Below are 20,553 nucleotides of genomic sequence, written 5' to 3' on the forward strand. Positions count from 1 at the left end.
AGAGAGAGAGAGAGAGAGAGAGAGAGAGAGAGAGAGAGAGAGAGAGGATGAGGACAGCTGAGGTTGAGAAACTGCCCATGGCACTGGTGACATTGACAAAACTGGTGGCAGATGGACAGTTCTGTGGGATGCTGTCTGTCATGGCAGGTGCATGCTCTTACATTTATAAACTAAGAACACAGAACACCAAAAGTCAGCTGCAAAGCAAACTGTGACTTATAGGAGACCAGACGTTGATAAGTGGTACCAGACTGTTCCTTAGTGCTGCCGTGAACATGAAACTTCTTTGGAAAAAAAAAAAAAACAACAAAATCTGTGTTAGTTAGCTTTTGTCACTGACAAACTATAATAGATTCACACAGCTTATAGGGAAGAAAGATTTATGTGGCTCCATCTCATAAACCAGCCCAATGATTGGCTGATTCCTTTGAATTAGATCTGTAGAGAAGTAAAATATCATGGTGAGCAGTGTGTAGCAAAATGACTGCTTACTTACCTCATGGTGGCTGGGAAGCAAGAGACAAAACATGGAAAGTAATTCCCTGCACAATCCTCTGTGGGCCAGTGAGATAGCTCCACAGATAAAGACACTTGCAGCCAAACCTGAAAACCTGAGATCAATCCCTGGCACCTACGTAAGGGAAGCAAAAAACTGACTTCTACCTATTACCTGTTGACCTACCCTCAGGCACTGTGGCATGTGCACTCACACACATCTTAAAAAACGAAAGTCAATAATCTTCCTTAAAAGAACCTTCTAATTAGCAGTATTTAAATTATCCTTGAGGACTTTTTATTTTGTATTGCTTTGAGACAGGGTCTCATTCGGTATCTCAAGGCTGGCTAGAATGCACTATCTGGCCCAAACTGCCTTGAAACTCATTGCAAGCCTCCTGTTTCTCTGCTGTCATGCCTCAATTCCTATTTTAAACTAAATTGTTGGAAAGCAGACTTTTGTTTTATACCCTGGCATGACAAATGTTTACTTGGTATTTCACAGCATACATGGAAATACTAATGAAGCAGATGGTCTTATGTTCTCTGAGGTTCAGAGGAGAGAGAACTTCATTGCTAACAGGCAAGATAGAGGGGTGGGGAGGGAGAGTATAGTGAAAAAAGAAACACATGTCTAGCTAGGTGTGCTTATTTAGCTGGGTGTGTTCTTTCCTTAGAAGTGTTCTCTGATTTGTGTGTGTATTGGGGGGGGGACTTGTATGTTATACACAAAAACCAAGGAACTCGATCTTTTGGGTAAAATTTTGTTATTGGTGGCTGCTAATGAAATAAAACAGAATCTCATTGCACAGGTAGCTATCATGTGATTGAAACAATCTACAGTAAAAGAAAAAATCTTCAAGCAATGCTTTAATGCAGGTGATAGTGCTTCTGTCTAGGTATTTCCCTCCATATTCCACTCCATAAAGCTAGTCTTTAATGGAAATAAAATTTAGGAAAAGCAATGGATACAACTCTTAGCAAGATAGTCTTTAGTCTTACATATTTCTATAATTCAAGTGTAAAATGTAACCACTGCATGTTCTATAGGGCAATATTTAACATATTTTAAATGTCAAGAAGAGCAGTGAAGTTAGATCTCTCCTTTATGGCTGCTTAAGAGCTGTACCAATGGAAAGCATCTTCTGACCTATCCACACCTCTGCTCTGAAATTCCTACTGGCCAGAGCTGCCTGTCCTACACATATAAGGCACACTCATTATCCATGTGTGACTTGTACTAAGAAAATGAAAAATAAGACTTACATTATGCTGGGCATTGGTGGCACACACCTTTAAACCCAGCACTCCAGAGACAGAGGCAGGCAGATCCCCAAGGTCAAAGCCAGCCTGGTCAAATAGAGTGAGTTCCAGAACCGTCAGGGCTACACAAAGAAACCCTGTCTAAAAAAAACCAAAACCAAAGAAACAAAACACCTGCCATCAATTATTCATTACAACTTGTAGTTTTTGCATGCTTTCTGCTAATGACTTGTAATGTTTAATGGCACCAACCCAATGAAGGCACAAGTGAGGGTTCATTCTAAGCAACAAATCACAATTAACTGCCAATTAATTGCCAAACAATTTCTTGAGCACAAGACAATCCCATTTCTGCTTAATACTATCTACTTCTATGGGAAAGGATTGAAAGAGAGTTAGAATCTATTACAAAGGGTGTGAAATACAACTTAATGATCGCAAATATTTTTATTAAGCCCGAGACATAATAATAGACTATTACAGGGAGAATCCAACTACATTTCATTAGAAGAAATATTAACAACACAACAAAAATGCCTTATGTGGGATATACATTCATATAGAAAAGTTAAGAGAAGTTTACTGTGGCTTTAAGAGGTACGCTTCCCAACAACTTGCTAAGTGACCTGGGTACTGTGATCAGGAGGAGGTAGCATTGTCACCTGCAGATTCCTGGTAGCTCTGTAGTGCTGCTATCTATCTAATATATTCACTTAGCAGCAAAACTATACTACCGAGTCTGGAGCTGTAAGAGCATATCAACCTTCTAAGAGCTTACCTAGCACCTTAGGAGTCAGGATGTCTCGAAAAGTATGAGCTCCAATAATTAACAAACCTCTCATTTATAAATAAGTTTATTTATAATGATATTTACATAATAAAAACAAAACACAAAACTCACAAGTTGTACAAAGAATCTGGCGTATAATAAAAACAGCAATATAGACTGACAGGCAAAATTTAAAGGAACAGTTAATAAAGACTGAAATTTCAAAGACAATTTTACTTCTAAATTTCACTTTGTCACCCACACTGAACTGGAATTGACCAATGGCTTCTCTTCAGGTGGTCTTGTATTGGAAATCTTGGGAACTGATAATTATGTTTTGGTAAGAATTTAAAGGTAGTGACTTATTTCCATGCAGTACCTAATGCTGCCTTCGTATGGAGTCACATCCAGTCTCCTTTGAAGTGAAGTAGCTTTAAGTTAGTCTGTTCTGCTGGCCTAGAGACACGTCACCAGCCTCTGCTGATCTGCGGTATGGTTGTAGGAAATACACGAGAGAACTGGAGAAGTGACTGGACAACCAGTTCAGAGAAGCGAAGCGGGAGAGGAGACTGATGGCAACACACACAAGAATAGGCAGATTTAATGAGCACAGAAGTTCAGTAAGAAAATGAAAAAGGGAATTGAGCCACAGAGCAGGAGAAAGACTTAAGTTACTACTCACTGGAAAACAACTTAGTGCCTAGCCAAACAAATGTATTTTAACAGAAGTAGGAAGAGGACCTGGGGATGTTAGTAGATGGAAAGCCACCTTTCAATTCAGGCTGAGTTCTTACTGACATTGGTGAACATCTGCTTCAAATAGCAATAAAATGAAGGCTAAAAAACCTATACTGCTTCATTCTTTAACAAAATAAAAACTTCAAATGAGACAGGTAAAAACAAGACATAAGCATTGTCAAATAAGGCACATGTAAATCTACACACATTATCCAGTGAAAGACAATATATATATATATATATTTGGAGGTAGAAATAATTACAAAAATACTGACATTTCTAAAGCATTAGCATATTTGTTACAAACAATCACCAACTAATCCCCATTTAGAAAACTGCTTTGTAAAATGATTATTCAACATCTTCAGGATGTGAATATATGGAGAATCCAGTTAGTGGCAAAAAGTTGTCCATACTATGAGAAATGCAACATGAAATTATAAAAAGTTACAAATGCTCATAAACCCCATGGTCACTATGATGTGAATGTCCTTGAATGCACCAAGTTGAATTTCCTCATTAGTCAGGAATTCAGATTTCTCCTCTCACAGGCCCATCGATGTTTTTAGTAATGTGGCTATATCTGCTGGCATACTTCCTTCATCAGCTGCAGGTCAGAAAATAATGTGAAATGTTAGGCAGAAATATCTGGGCTTCTCTCAACATTTTCTTTTTTTGGTGAATTCCTACCTATAACTCATTCCCAGTTTGTTTCAATGTCATCAAAAAACTGCCCTAATATAGGCAACTGAGTTATTAATTTCTCAGGCAGTGGCAACAACATAGCTGTAAAGTCACAAGCATTTCTGATGTGTTCGGCCATCAACTACAAACAGCTTTCTGAGGTATACAGCCAAAATGAAGCACAACAAATTATTTCTCTCACAAATCCTCAGACATAATCAAAACTATAAGAACACTCTCACCTGCTGTATTCTCTGGTAAAAGTCACATGACAGGACATAGAACTCTGGCTAACCCTTAAGAGGTACCCAGATACCTCTCCCTCCAAGCTTATTCAAAAGACCTGAAGACAGTCCATGGTACCAAATTAACACATGTCCTAAACTAAACTAACTAATAACACATTTAAAAAACGAAAGGAGAACAAAGAATAGAGTCTTCTCAATTTAAAGATACTACAGACAACAAAATAAAATCTAAAGTGTAAACTTTAATAGGACCCTAGTTTCAGAAGGGTGCTAGAGCTAGAAATGGCTCAGCATTTGCGAGCACTGGCTGCTCTTCCAAAGGACCTGGGTTCAATTCCAAGCACCCACATGATGCCTTACAACCATCTCCAGCTCCAGAGGATCTGATGCCCTCTTCTGGCCTCGGTGTAAAGTGCACAACACTGTGCATAACACATGCAGGCAAAATACCTACACAGGTAACAAAATAAATGAATCTCATTTAAAAAAATATTAAAAGAACAGGGAGAAATCTGAGTAGGAAATGTGATCATATCTGAAAGTCACTTGTTTGCAGCAACTCAGAAAATATTTATCTAAAATCCTTGAGTGTGAACTGCCATTCTTGAAACTAACTTCACACCGTACCCCCCATCAAAGCTTTCCTTCATACCCTGTTTTCAACATTTTTATATCAAAATTTCTGTAGTAAAAGTTCAATAGAGTAAGTAACCAGTTACTTTAAGAAAAAAAATCCTTCTTTGTAGTAAAAAATCTCAACTGTGTGCTTCTGTACAAGTCAAAATAAAGTTAAATACTTTCTTACTTCAAGAATTTGTATTGAACTCAAGTTGTAAAGACTGGGACTTTAAAGTTATTTATGCTTTTAATGTTGAGACCTTGAGAAAAGAAAAGAAGGGAAATGCCTCCATAAAATCAGGCAGTAGGCAAGTCTCTAAGGCATTTTTTTAATTAGCCATTGAAGTAGAAAGGCCTAGTTTAAGACCATGACATTCTATATTCTAAAAGAAAGCAGGTTGAGCAACCCAGTAAGCAGTATCCCTCCAAGGTCTCTGTATCAGCTCCTGCCTCTATGTCCCTGTCCTATTTGAGTTCTTTTCCTGATTTGCGTCAATGAAGAACAGTGATCAGTTCAGTGAGCTTAATTGGACAAGCAACAACAAACAGAACCAAGGGAGGATGAAGAAAAGGGCTGTGCTTGGAGGGACTCCTGAGCTTAAGAAGCACTCTTAACAACTGAGTCACCTTTCCAGGCCCCTGTTTTAAATTATGTGAATATACTACTTGCTAAAAATTATACACATAAATAAAACATTTAAACTTATTAAACTTAACTTTCTTCTCCAAGAGAGGTAGAAAGGAACTATTTACTTAAGGTTTCTAAGGCCCAAGTAATTCGATCTGAAACACTGACATTAAAAAATTTAAGTGTATTTTACTGTATTTTATTTTGATATTTACTATTAAAAATAAAATTATGTAAGTATTAGGGCTCTGAAAGTTATTTACACTACTGCATTGCTGGTGGGAATGCAAGTTGGTACAACCCCTTTGAATGTCAGTGTGGTGATTTCTCAGAAAATTAGGAAACAACCTTCCTCAAGACCCAATAATACTACTTTTGGGTATATATCCAAAGGATGTTCAATCATGCCACAAGGACATGTGTTCAACTATGTTCATAGCAGCTTTGTTTGTCATAGCCAGAACCTGGAAACAACATAAATGCCCCTTGACCGAAGAATGGATAAAGAAAATGTGGTACATTTATACAATGCAGTACTTCACAGCAGAAAAAATAACATCTTGAATTTTGTATGCAAATGGATGGAGCTAGAAAACATTATTTTGAGTGAGGTAACCCAGACACAGAAAGACAATTATCACATGTACTCATTCATAGGTGGTTTTTAAACATAAAAGCAAAGAAAACCAGTCTACAAACCACAATCCCAGAGAACTCAGACAATAATGAGGACACTAAGGGAGACTTACATAGATCTAATCTACACGGCAAGTAAAAAGTAGAAAAAGACGAAATCTCCTGAGTAAATTGGGCATGGGGACTTTGGGGGAGGATTGAAGGGGAGAGGGGAAGAGAGAGAGGAAGGGGAGCAGGGAAAAATTAAACTCAAAAAAAAAAAAAAAAAACCCAGAGGAAGAGACCTGATTTCAACTTCTAACCTCCAATTACACATATCACACATATGCATGTACACTACACACACAACACTGCTGTGGGAAATACTCTCCTACACGTTAAAGATTTGTCACTCATTTGGTTTAATAAAATACTCATATTGGTTTACTAAAACACTGACTGGCCAGTAGCAAGTCAGGAGATATGAGCAGGGCAACCAGGAAAAAAAAATTATTTACACTACAAAATACGTTTTCAATTTTTTGAGTTGATAGTGTTACTCATTTAGAGAACAAATCATGAAATTGTGAATGAAGGTATTGATTCAAACTTGATTTTATTTTGGGGATATTCTAGAGTCCACTATAATAGATAGAAGAGAGATATTTTCAAAATCAAGGTGTTTTGTTTTTTTTTTAATCAATCTGGCAAAAAAATCGTAGTTACTGTTGTATGTGATGTTAAGTATGCATAGCTTTTCAAACTGGTTTGTCCTCCATACTAAACTCACTAGTTAAGAACTCTGGTAATCTGTACTTTAATAAATTTCAGAATTTCTGTTTACAAACAGCTTACCTTCATCTATTGTGGTCATATCTTGTTCTAGTTTCAACTTCTGTTGGTTAATTTTTAGCATGGACTCTTCAATGGTTCCTTGGCTTATTAATTTAATAACTAATACTTCTCTAAAAATAAACACACAAGTCCACAAGTCACTAAAGTAATTTAGATACATATTTCTAACACTTCAATAAGAATAATAGGCAAAGTAAGTAAACGACTCAAGAGCTTAGAATAAGAATGGCCCCCACATGCTCATATATTTGAGTGCTAAGTCACCACCAGAAAAAGATTAGAAGGCCTAAGGAGTATAGTCTTACTCCTTGTAAGTACAAGTACACTTGGAAGTGTGTCACAAGGATGGCTTTGGGGTTTCAAAAGCCCACACAAGGCCTAGTGTCTCTCTGCCTATGGATCAGAATAAAGACCTTTCGACTACTGCTCTAACACCATGTCTACAATGTCTGACACTTGACACTATGCTCCCACCATCATGACAATGGACTAAGTCTCTGAAACTGTAAGCAAGACCCCAATTAAATGCTTTCTTTTACAAGAGTTGCCTTGGTCATGGTGTCTCTTCACAGCCATAGACCAGTGACTAAGATAGACCCATAATTAACTTCTTTTTTTTTTTGGATTTTCGAGACAGGGTTTCTCCGTATCTTTTGGTTCCTGTCCTGGAACTAGCTCTTGTAGACCAGGCTGGCCTCGAACTCACAGAGATCCGCCTGCCTCTGCCTCCCAAGTGTTCAAACTACTTGAGATTGGCATTTACAAGTATTAAAACATTCAGATATCCATCCTTTCCTAGTGATCCAAGAAAACAGAAATTATGTGTGCTTTGAACATTACTGATAAACCTCATTACAGTGAAGAGATAGAGTATGGTGGTGAAGTATTTGCTAGACAAGCATGATTGCCTTAATACAACATTTTCCTGTTTCTTTGTAGCCCAGGTCTCTATGGAGCCCAGGCTGACGTAGAACTTGTTCTTTTGGGTCAAGATGGCTGGCCTGAGCCTTGTAGTATTCTGATTGAGCCTCTCAAGTGATGCAATTATAGGCATGAACTACCATTACTGATAATATATATGTCTCATAAACTATAGAACTACTTGGTATGGAAGTTGGAGTTTAATTTAATTACTAGAAAATAAGTGAGAACAAAGAACTTTAGACAACATCAATGTACACTGATAAAAAAAAAACCAGCAGCTACACATTGTTGAAAAAGTAAAAGCTAACAGAGTATCCAGCACACCTTCTTTACTATTCTATACTAATCAAGCCAGAACTTGATGAAAACTAGATTTCAACTGACAATACTTACTTAGTCTGACCAACTCTATGGCACCTGTCTTCTGCTTGTTTGTCATTGTATGGATTGCAATCAATGTCATGAAGTATAACAACATTTGCTGAAGTCAGATTTATTCCTAATCCACCAGCTTTGGTTGACAAGAGAAATACAAAGATATCCATATCTGTATTAAACTCATCAATTAGATGAATCCTATAAGACAAATGGATTAGGTTCAATTTCACTAAATGATAAACACATAGAACTGAAAACAACAACATCACATGGAAAGCAAACCTAGGGGCTACACATATGTGCTCTTCCCACTACATCTACTTTTTTCTCTCCTATGTCTGAAGGATGCCCTCAATTCAATTCAATCATTCCATTTGATTAATCTTTGAAGTAGTATTTTATTTCTTGGGTACTTTGGATTTAGCTAAATAATACTTATCCAGTTTAACAGCTATTCCAGTAGACAGCAGCACATCAGATGAACCAAGAACTGCATGATCTAATCAGATCCCAGGATTTGTTTGTCATGACTTTGACCCTTAACACTAATACAGTGGGGGGAAAAAAATCATCCTAGCTGATAAAAATAAACCAAGATACAAACAGACCAGAACAATTACTTAGAAAAATAAGTAATTTTTCAAAAACCTGTAAAGACTGGTTTTAGGGTTATTTCTATTTGGAAAAGAGGAGGTTGGCACAGGGAATATCTCACTGAATAGCCTAGGTTGGCCTCAAATGTTAGATCTTCCTGCCAAACAAGAACTTTTTTTTTCCTAAAAGTTTAATTAACCTTCAAAATATGAACATCTGACCTAAAAACAATGTTGACTAAAATCTTAAGATGCTTTAAACACTGAATAGTTTTTAAAAAGAAAAAGTTTCAGGGTTGGGGCTGTAGCATGGTTATAGAGTCCTTGCCTAGCATGTGAAAAGCACTGGGTTTAATCCTTAATACTGAAAAAAATAACATGAAAAAAAAAGGCAAAATTATGAAAAGCATACAATTCTCAGATTTTTCCAGAATATATTTGTATACAACTCTGGGAAAAAGAAAGTAAAACAAATTCTCCTCTTCTCCCACAGGAAATAATCTGAAATAACATAGGCTAAGTGTTAAAACAAAGAATTTCTATGAAATGTTCCTTACATTTAAAATGCTAGCAGATGCACAAATGAGTACTGTCTGGCAGCTAATACCAACCTTTCTGAAATCTGAGTCTTTCCATCTAATCGTAGGTACCTATGTTGATGATGCTTTAAGAGAACCTCTAATATATCCAGCATCATGGTAAACTGGCTGAATAATACAACTCTATCACCCTGTGGAAATACATTCATGAATTAGAAACAGGAAAGTAAAACCATTACATTACCCAAAGCCATGAGGCCTACAAAATAAGGAGCACTTTAAAGAGCCTTTGACAACTTTGCAGAAAATTCCCCATAATAAAATTATGTAGTGTCCATAAATGTTTTTAAAGTAAAAATCAAGTAACAGTATGGAGGATAAATTTATTTTTTCTTATATATGGATAAATTACCTTAATTTCTAGACTTCAGTAACAGAAGTTTAACTCAGTTATTAAGTTAAAGACAGTTTACTATTATTTCCTTTTCATAATAAAAGAGCATCATTCAATGGGAACAGCTTCATAATCACTATTTGGACATTAATGCTGAAAATTTATGTTATTTCATACAAATCACAGTATCATTTGAAGAAATCAGTCACCTTCAAAATGATAATACTTAAAAACTAACATATGCAATCTTATCTGACTTTTATATTCTCTTTGAAATTCTACATAAAGAAAATTATGTGAAGCAAATATTCAAAACACTAGGTTCTAGAAAAATGTAGAACATAAACTAAACTTTAGGAAACTGGACTGGGACAACAACAAAGCCAGAGTTATTCTTTCTAATATCTTCTGTTTCAGAAACTCAACCAGGCAGATACAAAGACAGTCATCCTTTTAAATACCTTCTGTTTCAATTCAGACAAGATGCATCCTAAGACTCGGAATTTCCCAGAATCTAAAATCAAATCCATGTCTAACTGGTAGTTATTAATGTGTCGATACTGTTTACAAAGTATATGTAGTTCAAAGTCTGTCATAACTTCCATGTCTTCAAAGATCAGGTCAGGGTTAGCCTCACAATGTGTAGGTTCCTTTTTAAAATGAAACACAATAAAACAATACACAATTTATAATTGGATGAGAATAATTTAATAAAACCATTACACATTTGCAAAATACTCAAACCAGACATTTTAGTATAATAAATTAAGGATAAGAAATAAGTACTAATTTGGGGTATCTTAAGAAAAGTGGGATTTTTAACTCTTCTCAATAGCACGTTCAAACACAGGAAAAACTTTTCCTCATATTTTGTTTGAACATTTCTTTTTATGATTGCCATTACTAACATATAAAATATCCTTTGCCCCACTACATAAATAATTATTCCACAAATTGGAAATGTAAAATTGGATAAAAATTTCAGCAAAAAAAAATCAAACTAATCCTGGCAAAACTATCTAGGGGTTTACAGGAAACAAGAGCATTATCATTCTGAATTCTAAGTAAAAATGGGTCCAAGTAACATGCACAGGCGGTCCGTTATAGGAATTCTTTGTATTTTTATGTGTTTAAAACATTCCAAAATAATTAAAAGATAACTCATTGCATTCAACACAGATTTATCTACAAAAAGAATAAGGAGTTAAGAAAAAATGAGTCAAAAACAAAGACTAAACTGACAAAGAGAAAATTACAACAACAAAAAACAAACTGAAAAAAATAAATGGGAAAACTGTCCCATTAGCAAGGACACAAATCTAAGGGATCTTTTAGTTTGGTTTAGTTTTTTTTTTTTTAACTTAAAAATTTGTATTATGAAAGTCTAGCTGAGAAATTAGCAAACTCTTCTCATAAAGAGCCAGGGACCAACTGACTAACAGTTCTTTTAGCTCGGTAGTTAAAGTGGAGTATACTGCACTTACTCAGCTCCACCCACAGTGAGAAACCCTAAGAGAAGAACACAGATGAATGGGCATGTTTGTTTTCTAACAAAAAAGAGTTATTGGCCCAGTCTGCTGATGCTACTAGGCCTAATCATCTTTCCTTTCTTGTTTGTCCCTCAAATATCTTTGCCTATAAAGTGTATTTCAGGTCAGGGCTGCAGCATGGATGACGGAGAGCTTGGATAGCATACGCGAGGCCTGCAGTGGTTCAAAGATGAATATGACCAATGTTTCAGCTGCCTGACTTTCAGCCTAAGACCACCTGAATCATTTCCCAGTGTTATTAGCAAAGCTCAGAAGAGTACAGAACAAGCCCTTACCTTCAGCATTAGCTGAGACATCTCCCTCAGCTTCTCGGGTGTGTAATACTGGCGATGTAATAAAGGGTGGTTGGCCATTTTTCTCAACTGCATCATGACATTGCACATTTCTGTGTTTCTTTCTGTAATCCAAAGAGTATACATTTTAAAAAAAAAAATCAAGGTGAAACAGAGCTATTTATTAAAGTCTACCTCAATTTTTAACACTTAAAAATATGTCTCGAAGCCAGATGGTGATAGTAGACACCTTTAATCCCAGCACTCAGGAGGCAGAGGCAGGCCTATGTCTGTGAGAACAAGGCCACCCTGGTCTACAGAGCCGGTTCCAGGACAGCCAGGGCTACCCAAAGAAACCCTGTCTTGAAAAACAAAACAAAACAAAAATTCTTCAAATCTCATCTAACTCTTCAAAAAGAATAACCCCTAATTATCATATGCTCTAGTCTAAGTTCATTTTTCCATAACTGTTCAAGTCTGATGTTACCCAGATTGTTGATGGACTTTTTAAGTCTGTTGAAAAGGCCCAAATAGAGTTGCTCCTGCTTCTCTGACATTGCACACAGCTCAATCTGATCCTTCTTAGGAGGCAGCTGCTTGAGAACCTTAGGAAGAAAAATCATTTCATGATTTTTCTAAGAATATTCTAAGAAAACAGAATTTTTAAGAAAAAAATCTGCAACCAAAAACAGCTAAATTAAGAATTACCTCCTCTTTGACTCTTCTGAGAATGAAAGGCTTTATTATTTGCTTTGCGTGTGCTATTCTCTCCTTTTCATATATGCTCTGCTCATCCGCTGGTTTCTAAGCAAAATAAAAACACAACCCTTTAGAAATCACGTTTTTAAACCATCACAAGAATCTCATGTTACAAAATGCACTATCTGCAGACCCTCGAGTCACAGATGAAAATACATTGGACTGTTTGGGCTTTTCCAATACATAGTGGGGTGAGTCAAACTCATGACCTTAGATACGACAGATAGATGCTTTAGACGAAATTACTGCTTGGGCCCAGAATATCATTTTTAAATTCTGAGCTGTAATCTATTTGAAGTTTCATATATACTTTGAGGTTTCATGGTATATATATTATCATGTATTTTACTTAAGTAATAAATCTGAACCAGACTAGTTGGTATTTAGACCCAACCAATTTAGTTATTGACTGAATAAATCAGATGGATTAAAAATGTGTGCACATGTTTAAAGAGAGAGAGAGAGTAAGAGGGTAGAAAGAACAACAAATCCATGTCTTTGTTAAAAAAAAAAGTCTTCCCCAAAGTCAATGTAATTTGATGCAAGTCAAAGCTGCTGGTGGTAATTTGTACCAAGTCAAAGCTGCTGCGTTTGAAGAATTACACAGTAAAGTTTTACATAACAGGTCCTCTGGAGCCATAAACTAGAGATGGAAGAGTAGTTCATAAAATCTCCCAGCCTATTTCTATAGTTGCACATCAAGTGGGAGCAATTAATCAGCAAACATCAAAAAGACAGATGACGTGCAGTAAAACAATTCAGAGAAACGATCTTTAAAAAAATAGAGATTTCCAGTCTAGCAGAAATAGTACTCAGTGGAGAGGTACCAAGTGTTAGTGAACACTTGGACCAGTGGTCTAGAGATGAACCAGGTTTACAGAACAGACAAACTCATAGAGCCCCAGATACCTAGCAGTGTTTAGTGTACATCCCAGTGGACAGCAGATTAGTGTGATGCTCAGCTTTAAACAAGACACTCACATCACCCCCTGAAAGGCTGACAAGCCATCTTGGAAAAGGGAACAGAGAGAGTTTAAGAGTCAGATGATGGGAAAGAGGGCCACAAAATGCTGTCCAATGGGTAGAGCATGTCATGGCACTCAGGAACTTACAGCGATGGAGGCTGCCTACAGGTATGCATGAGACAGAGCACCTAATTAGTCACAGATAGGAGCAGGAGTCATTAAACCTGGTCTAGAGGAGCTAATAGTAGTGGGAGCTACTAGGTAAATCAAAGTCACTGTATTCGTGGTCTCATGAGTATCACTGGTGAGGAACCTATATAGGCTCCAGTGGATGGCAGCTTTGGTTAAGCCCAGTGGGTTGCCAGTATATATGAAAGTGAGACTGACACTTGGTGAGAAGAAAGTAGGTGAAGATAGCAAGGGGTTAAGAGAGGGCCGAATATGACCAGAATGCATTATAAACATGTATGAAATTATCAGAGATTAAATTAATAACAGTAAAACAATAAGGTGGAGAACAATAGAAGATACCTCATGTCAACCTCTGGCCTGAACGTGCACATGCACCTTGAGTACATACACAAATAGAAAAGACAAAGGTAAAGGCCATCTTAAAGATCTCAGGGGTGGGTGTTCTCCCAAGTTTCAGCAACACACTCTAGAATTAAGCTGCTTAGATAAGGTTGCTCAGCTAAGAACTAGAAACCCCTGAGTCCAGTCAACTCTCTTTCCTCCCCAGCAGGTGGAAAACAGGAAGAGCCATGGAATAAAGCAGTAAAATGTGGTTTGCTACATAAAGCACCGGGCATCTTCACATGCTCGTAATGTCTACTAAAATAACAATTTAATAACCATAGTTTCTGTAGTCATGGACCACAAGAGATTCTTATGAGATGCATCGAAGTTCGAGAACACACTATTTTCTCTCTCATCAGATTATACATGGTAGATTCATAGATGTAAGCAGGGGTCACAAAGTCACTGGGTTAATATCATGCTTCTGGGTAAGACCTCTAAGCTCTACCCCCAGAAGCCTCTAGCTTCCCAAGACAGTGACTATGCAGACAAGAGACACCCACTGGGTATCTGGAAATCCTAAACTCTAAGACTCTAGTTCTACCTTTGGAAAGGCTAGTCACCATCTCCAAGACGGAGGACCTTAATAGCTGGGTATTAAGTACTAGTTTTCAGTCCCTGTTTTTGAATTGACAGTGTTATACAAGTTTTCTCTTGCTAATGGTATTTTGATAATGATAATTGCATAAGGCATTAAAATTAGTAGAGGCTGAATAAAGGATATACAAGGGGAAAAAAGAATGCATTTTAAAAAATATACATATAACCCAAGATTTCTGAGCTCTCAAACACTTTTAAACCATTATTCAGCTCTTATAGGGATACTGAAAACTCAAAACTCCTGAATACACTAGCACTAGAACTGCTTGTTATTTTCCTCCATACTGTGGCTGATATCTTTACATATAGTATACCAAGTATTTAAGCTCACTTGATAGAGCATGTACATGAAAACAACAGTAAGAGTGGAAAGAGCAAAGCATCTAGCACAACTTCACATCTGGGGAAAACAAACATGCATGCTTACCATTTTAGAAGAAAACATCCTTCGGATTTCACTGGTGCTACTACTAAACATGTGTGGCATAACAAAATTCAACAATGACATGAGCTCTAGCAGATTATTCTGCACAGGTGTGCCCGTGAGCAGTAAACGGTTATTTGCCTGAGAGTGAAGACAAAACTTAGATTAGTTTTCTTTAAGTGTCTCTCCCTGTCTTCTTGTCTACTGTTTCCAGTAAAGGGTACAAGAACATTGTATCGTTTTGTGATAGGAGAGAAGCTGAAATACTTGATGTCAGTTACTGTCATTTATTATACTTCAGGCAGAAAGTGAAACTGCTGGTCACATTTTGAAAGTAGTAATTATATCCTCAATTAGCTTCTATGAGGTGGCAAAAGATAAACTATATGCCATATAAATTGAAGGTCATGTGCAACACAGTACTAAGAGTATTTTTTTTTTACATTTCTAAAAAATTAGTGAAGAAAAAGAAACAAAAAACAAAACAAGAAGTACACAACAGTGGCAACAGGGTCCACCAAGCAAAAAGACCCTTAAAGACAAAGACTGGCTCCTTGATATATGTGTGTGTGTGTGTGTGTGTGTGTGTGTGTGTGTGTGTGTGTGTGTGTGTGTGTGCGTGTAAATTTTTTCATAAGCATTTATAAAACACATTCTTACATTAATTGTCATTAAGTGCTGGTAGCGGATAGAGCCCATATTCTTCAGCATATGGCCTTCATCAAAAATTGCATAATTCAGTTTCAGCCGTCGAAAGAGACTGCGATCATCAGAGCTGCTGATTGCACAATTATACCTGTTGCCAAAGAAAATGAATTATTTCAGATTGTGCTATTTAGGGGCTTAGAGCTTATTAGAACACAATGTGGATTTCCAAATTATTTTTCTTAAAAATGTATTTAATTACATTTATTTCTTGTTTAAGTACACGTGTGACACCAAAGGTCATGTTCTCTCCTGCTCAGGCTGTCAGGACAGGGGCAACTGCTTCACCTACTAAACCAGCTCACCGGCCTCTCAATTATTTCTCTCTTTACATTTCAAATGGCTCTAATGAGAGAGCATTGAGTCAACTCTCAATTACTGGTGTATTTTTATTGAATATTTACATACATGTAACCAAATTATGCTGTATTAACCAAAAGGAAATTTAAATGTTACAATATTAGATGACCCTGACATACTTGGGAAGCTGTCAATTTGAGAATGATTTAGAGATAATCTAGCACTGCTATATACTTTGCCCCACACATTTTTCTAAGAATAGAATAGTGAAACAGAACAGTAGGTCAAAGAACTACCAGGTAACACCCAAGAGTTCAAAACTAGATATGTTTACTTAAGAAAAAAATGGTAAATCTGTTTGAAGGGAGTGGGGTGCAGCGATGGCTCAGCAGTTAAGAGTACTTCTTGCTCTTGACCAGAGGACCTAGGTTCCATTCCAGCTGGCATACTACCATACTGGCAGCTCATAGCTGTATGTAACTACTCGCATATCCAGGGGATCTGAAACCCTCTCTGGTCTTTGCTGGCAACTATAGGCAAGTGGTGCATATACACACTAAGGCACAAAAGCTTATTACATGAAATATCTTAAATCCTTAAAAGGAAAAAGGAAGTTTTGGATAAATACTGTCAAGAATGGACTCCTATAGAAGACGGCAGTAATAAAAATGTAAATACACTATAAAATATTAAGCTTTCCTCCACATATTTACACTCAATAGTTTCAAACACATAGTGGCTATTCAAAGCTATACTGAAACTGGGTGTGGTGCTAGCATAACATTTCAGCACCTTGGAGGAGACAAAAGGATTAAGAGTTCAAGGAAGTACTCAGTTAAGTGGAGACCCCAACTCAAAAAAGTGAAAGAAACCAAAAGAATTAGTTTCTTTGTCATCCTTACTCTGCCCTAATATTTTTTTGAGATTTCATTATATTTGTTATTAATATTTACTTGCAAATTAGAAATATAAATTATTGGTGTAGAACCTCAAATTTTATCTTAAGCTTAACTGAGTTTTGTTATGCTATCAACTGAACAAAAATTTCACCCCCATTTTTAGTGAGCTGATAAAGCAAACTCAAACAAAAAGCCTTATACAAAAAAATTTAAAAAGAAACGCCATCACTGTCAGCATAAATCACACCATCACTTCTGTTGCACAGTCCCAGCATAAACTCCCCTGCACATTACTACTATAAGACAGTTTTCGAGCTGAGCATGGTGGCACATGCCTTTAATCCCAATACTTGGGAAGCAGGGGCAGGCAAGTTCGAATTCAACTTGGTCTATATAGAGTTCCAGACTGTATAAGACAACCCTTAAAAAAAAAAAAAAAAAAAAAAAAAAAAAAAAGAAAAGAAAAGAAAGAAACCCTTAAAGGAAAAAAAAAAAAAAAGACCATGCAAATTCACGCTACCTCCTCCCAAATTTTCTTAATACTCACGTTGTAACAATTACATTGTAATCTTCATATTTATTATGGATGTTGAATCTAATTTGTTTACGCTCTTCTTGAGAACCTAGAATTTAAAAAGGAAGCACACGTCGATTGTATTTATTGTATTTAATTAGATATTTCAAATTTGAAGAATCTGAAGATGAAAACCAAATGACTTACCGTAGTAACAGAGCACATTTAAAGTAGGACACCATAAGTTAACTTCTCTTAGCCAGTTATCTACAAAACACGGAGATTATTTAAATCTGTTATTGCAGGATTTATGTTAATTAAGTCAATTTTGCTTTGAAAACAGCACTATGAATATTATCCCTCATGATTAAAATGAGAGGATCTGAAATGGCATCAAGGTCGGGGGAAAGGGGTAGAAGTCAACTTTATTTAAGTGATAATTCTAACCCAAGGAGAGACAGTTTTTTTATGCACAAAACTCTCACCCCAACTTGTCCATTCAATTAATTCAGAAAGGATGGATTAATGATTTAAGCAGGGAATAAATTACATACTTTTAGATTCAAAGTTTGTTTGTTTGTTTGTTTGTTTGTTTTTAAGATAGGCAGGGTAGTAATGCCAGCTAGCTACTCAGGAGCTAAGGCAGGAGGATCACCCAAGTCTAAAAGTTCATGGAAGCATGGATAGACAACACAGAAAAACCCTTTCTCAATACCCCATCATATTCTTTTGTTTATCTTTTGTATTCAGCTATATTTTTCCCCCACAGAGACCTTGTATAGTCCAGGCTGACCTCAAACTCACTACACATATGAAGATGACTTTGAACTCCAATCCTCCTAACTTCCTCCTACAAGTACTAAATATTACAGGTGTGTGCCACCTCACCCAGCTCCTCTGACTCTAACAAGTAATTTCTAAGTATTGTGAAGCCAAAAGAAATGACCATGTCAATGTCTTTGAAAATATTGTCAATGAACTTCCCCCCCGGCACACATACACTTACACAAAAGAGACAATAAGCCAAAAAATTAATATTCATCACCACATAAGAAACCAATATAAAACAACACAAACACAGAAAAAGTTGTCCCCAGTATTACAAACCTATGGTTGATGCTGGAACAACAATCAAATGAGGCCCTTTATTACCCTCCTGAAAGAGGTATGCCAGGAATGCAATGGCTTGGATGGTTTTTCCTAGACCCTAAAAATAAAAGTTTAAAAGACAATATATGAAAATTTAAAATGAATGCAAACAGACAGACAGACAGACAGACAGGCGGAAGCAGAAAAGAAAAAAGGAGTATTTCTGGACAGGACTGATTTTTACATTTTCCATACTCCACTTTTGAGAATGTCTACAACATTTTTAGCCTTCAAATGAGTTGAGTAGAATCTACAAATGACCATATAACTTATTTTTAATGAGCGGCATGGGTGATGAATCTTAACAGTTGGTTTATATATGACACACATTTAATAGGAAAGACTTTTGCATTGTATTAGAAGGAGACTAATTCTGGTTATTATAGGCCCAGGACCTACTGTAGCCTAGATAAACTGAGAACTATATTTCATAACTAGAGCAAAACATATACCTAACTCTATTACTCTGCAATTTCACTCTTACGGACAAGAAAGAAGATAAGATCACATGGCAATTAAAAAGAAAACAAACTCCAATACAATGACAGTAGATGAACCCCAGTAGCATCATGTTGTACTAAATGAGCCAGATGGAATAAAACTGTACAGTGTAGCCTGAGGTCAGCCTCTGGTGATAGATGTCAGAAATGAGGTACAGAGCAAGGCTTGGGGGATCACAACATTTGTAATCCCAGACAACTGAATGGCTAAGGCAGGATGATCTATGTCAGTTTAACTACAAAAGCTTGGGTTACAGTACAGAAAGTCCCAGGATGGCTTGGAAAATAGTGTGGGGACCCACAGTTGTGAGCCATTTCCACCTTGACTGGAGGTCAGAGAATTTGAGCTTATTTTTGCTCTCTCAAAGTTGTTGACAACAGGTGTGGCTACAATCAAGAGATTCTGGCCTAGGTTGTGGTTAAGTAGTTTATATCATGTTAATTCCTTATATCGTGTTGATTCCTTATATCATGTTAATGAAGTCTGTTGCATCTCCTCTCCCCTTCTGGAGCGAAGTATATAAGCATATGGAAAATAAACGAGGTGAATTCAGTATTCACTGAATGCCCCTTCCGATGCTGTTCTGTGTTTCCGCCTCTTATTTCTCTTATATCTCTTTTCTTCTGCTTCATAATTCTAACCCTCACCCTGGAACGTATGAGTTTTGTCAAAGCTGGTCTTAGCCAAAATAATATGAAACCCTACTTCCAAACAAAAACAAGGCACAACACAACGGGTCAAAGAACTAGCACTTTAAGAGAGCTAAGTGGCACCAACCATTAGGAACTGAATGTGTCCTTCCCTCAAAATACATATGCTGAAGTCCTAACACTTAAGGATACAGTAGTTAAAGGACTGGCCACAAGGAAGAAACTTAAAGTCAATGCAGTCTTGAAGGTGATGTTCTAATTTACTCAAACTGATGTCCTTTCCAGAAGAGAGAGACCAATGATTGGCACAAAGAGGCAATGACATCTGAGGATACAGAAACAACGTCACTGCTTGCAAAATTAAGAAGAGAGGCCTTAAAAGAAGTCAAGCTTGCTAGCATGTCCATCTTGGTCTTCCAGCCTCCAGAACCACAGGAAACAAACTTGTAGGGTATGATCATTGTATTTTTGTCCTGGCAAACTTAAATTTAAGACAACTTAAAAATTTGAACTTTATGGATAAACTTCACATCACATATTCTTTTTGTTTGCCTATTTCTTTTTGTGTGGTTGTTTTTTGAGACTGGGTTTCTCTATACAGCATTGGAGCCTGCTCTGGAACTTAATCTGTAAACCAGGCTGAACTCACAGAGATCTGACTCACAAGTAAGTGCTGAGATTAAAAGTTTGTGCCACCACCACCTGGTCACATCATATATTCTTTTTTAATACCAAATATAATCTGAGTATAAAAATTATATTTTTATTAATAGGAGTTCTGAGAGATTATGTCATCTGGTAAGAACTTGATAGCCCATGAAAGGTAAGGCTGACATTCAAAGTTCAGGTCTGATTCTAAAGTTCATTTATACAACTGTCATGCGCTTTACAACTGATGTTTGAGCATTCTGAAATGCCTCAAACATTACTTACTTTTATACTGAATAA

The 20,553-nt window shown here is 36.6% G+C and overlaps 1 protein-coding gene across 6 annotated transcripts in view; it reads right to left on the reverse strand.

The window, feature by feature from the left end:
• Positions 1 to 2,593: 2,593 nt before the first annotated feature.
• The window catches only part of Smarcad1 (SWI/SNF-related, matrix-associated actin-dependent regulator of chromatin, subfamily a, containing DEAD/H box 1), a 68,184-nt gene continuing 50,224 nt past the window's right edge, over positions 2,594 to 20,553 (reverse strand). For all 6 annotated transcript variants that reach the window (XM_013351290.2, XM_026785925.1, XM_026785926.1 and 3 more), the window contains 13 exons: positions 18,413 to 18,512; positions 17,513 to 17,572; positions 17,339 to 17,414; positions 15,548 to 15,683; positions 14,891 to 15,028; positions 12,272 to 12,367; positions 12,051 to 12,168; positions 11,567 to 11,688; positions 10,203 to 10,391; positions 9,420 to 9,538; positions 8,231 to 8,413; positions 6,914 to 7,023; positions 2,594 to 3,872 (listed from right to left, as the gene is read on the reverse strand). In XM_013351290.2, the coding sequence (XP_013206744.1) occupies positions 3,811 to 3,872; positions 6,914 to 7,023; positions 8,231 to 8,413; positions 9,420 to 9,538; positions 10,203 to 10,391; positions 11,567 to 11,688; positions 12,051 to 12,168; positions 12,272 to 12,367; positions 14,891 to 15,028; positions 15,548 to 15,683; positions 17,339 to 17,414; positions 17,513 to 17,572; positions 18,413 to 18,512 (1,509 nt within the window). In that variant the 3' untranslated portion in view covers positions 2,594 to 3,810. The remainder of the gene's footprint in view (positions 3,873 to 6,913; positions 7,024 to 8,230; positions 8,414 to 9,419; positions 9,539 to 10,202; positions 10,392 to 11,566; positions 11,689 to 12,050; positions 12,169 to 12,271; positions 12,368 to 14,890; positions 15,029 to 15,547; positions 15,684 to 17,338; positions 17,415 to 17,512; positions 17,573 to 18,412; positions 18,513 to 20,553) is intronic.

Source organism: Microtus ochrogaster, linkage group LG3 (assembly GCF_000317375.1).
Source record: "Microtus ochrogaster isolate Prairie Vole_2 linkage group LG3, MicOch1.0, whole genome shotgun sequence".
Classification (NCBI taxonomy): domain Eukaryota; kingdom Metazoa; phylum Chordata; class Mammalia; order Rodentia; family Cricetidae; genus Microtus; species Microtus ochrogaster.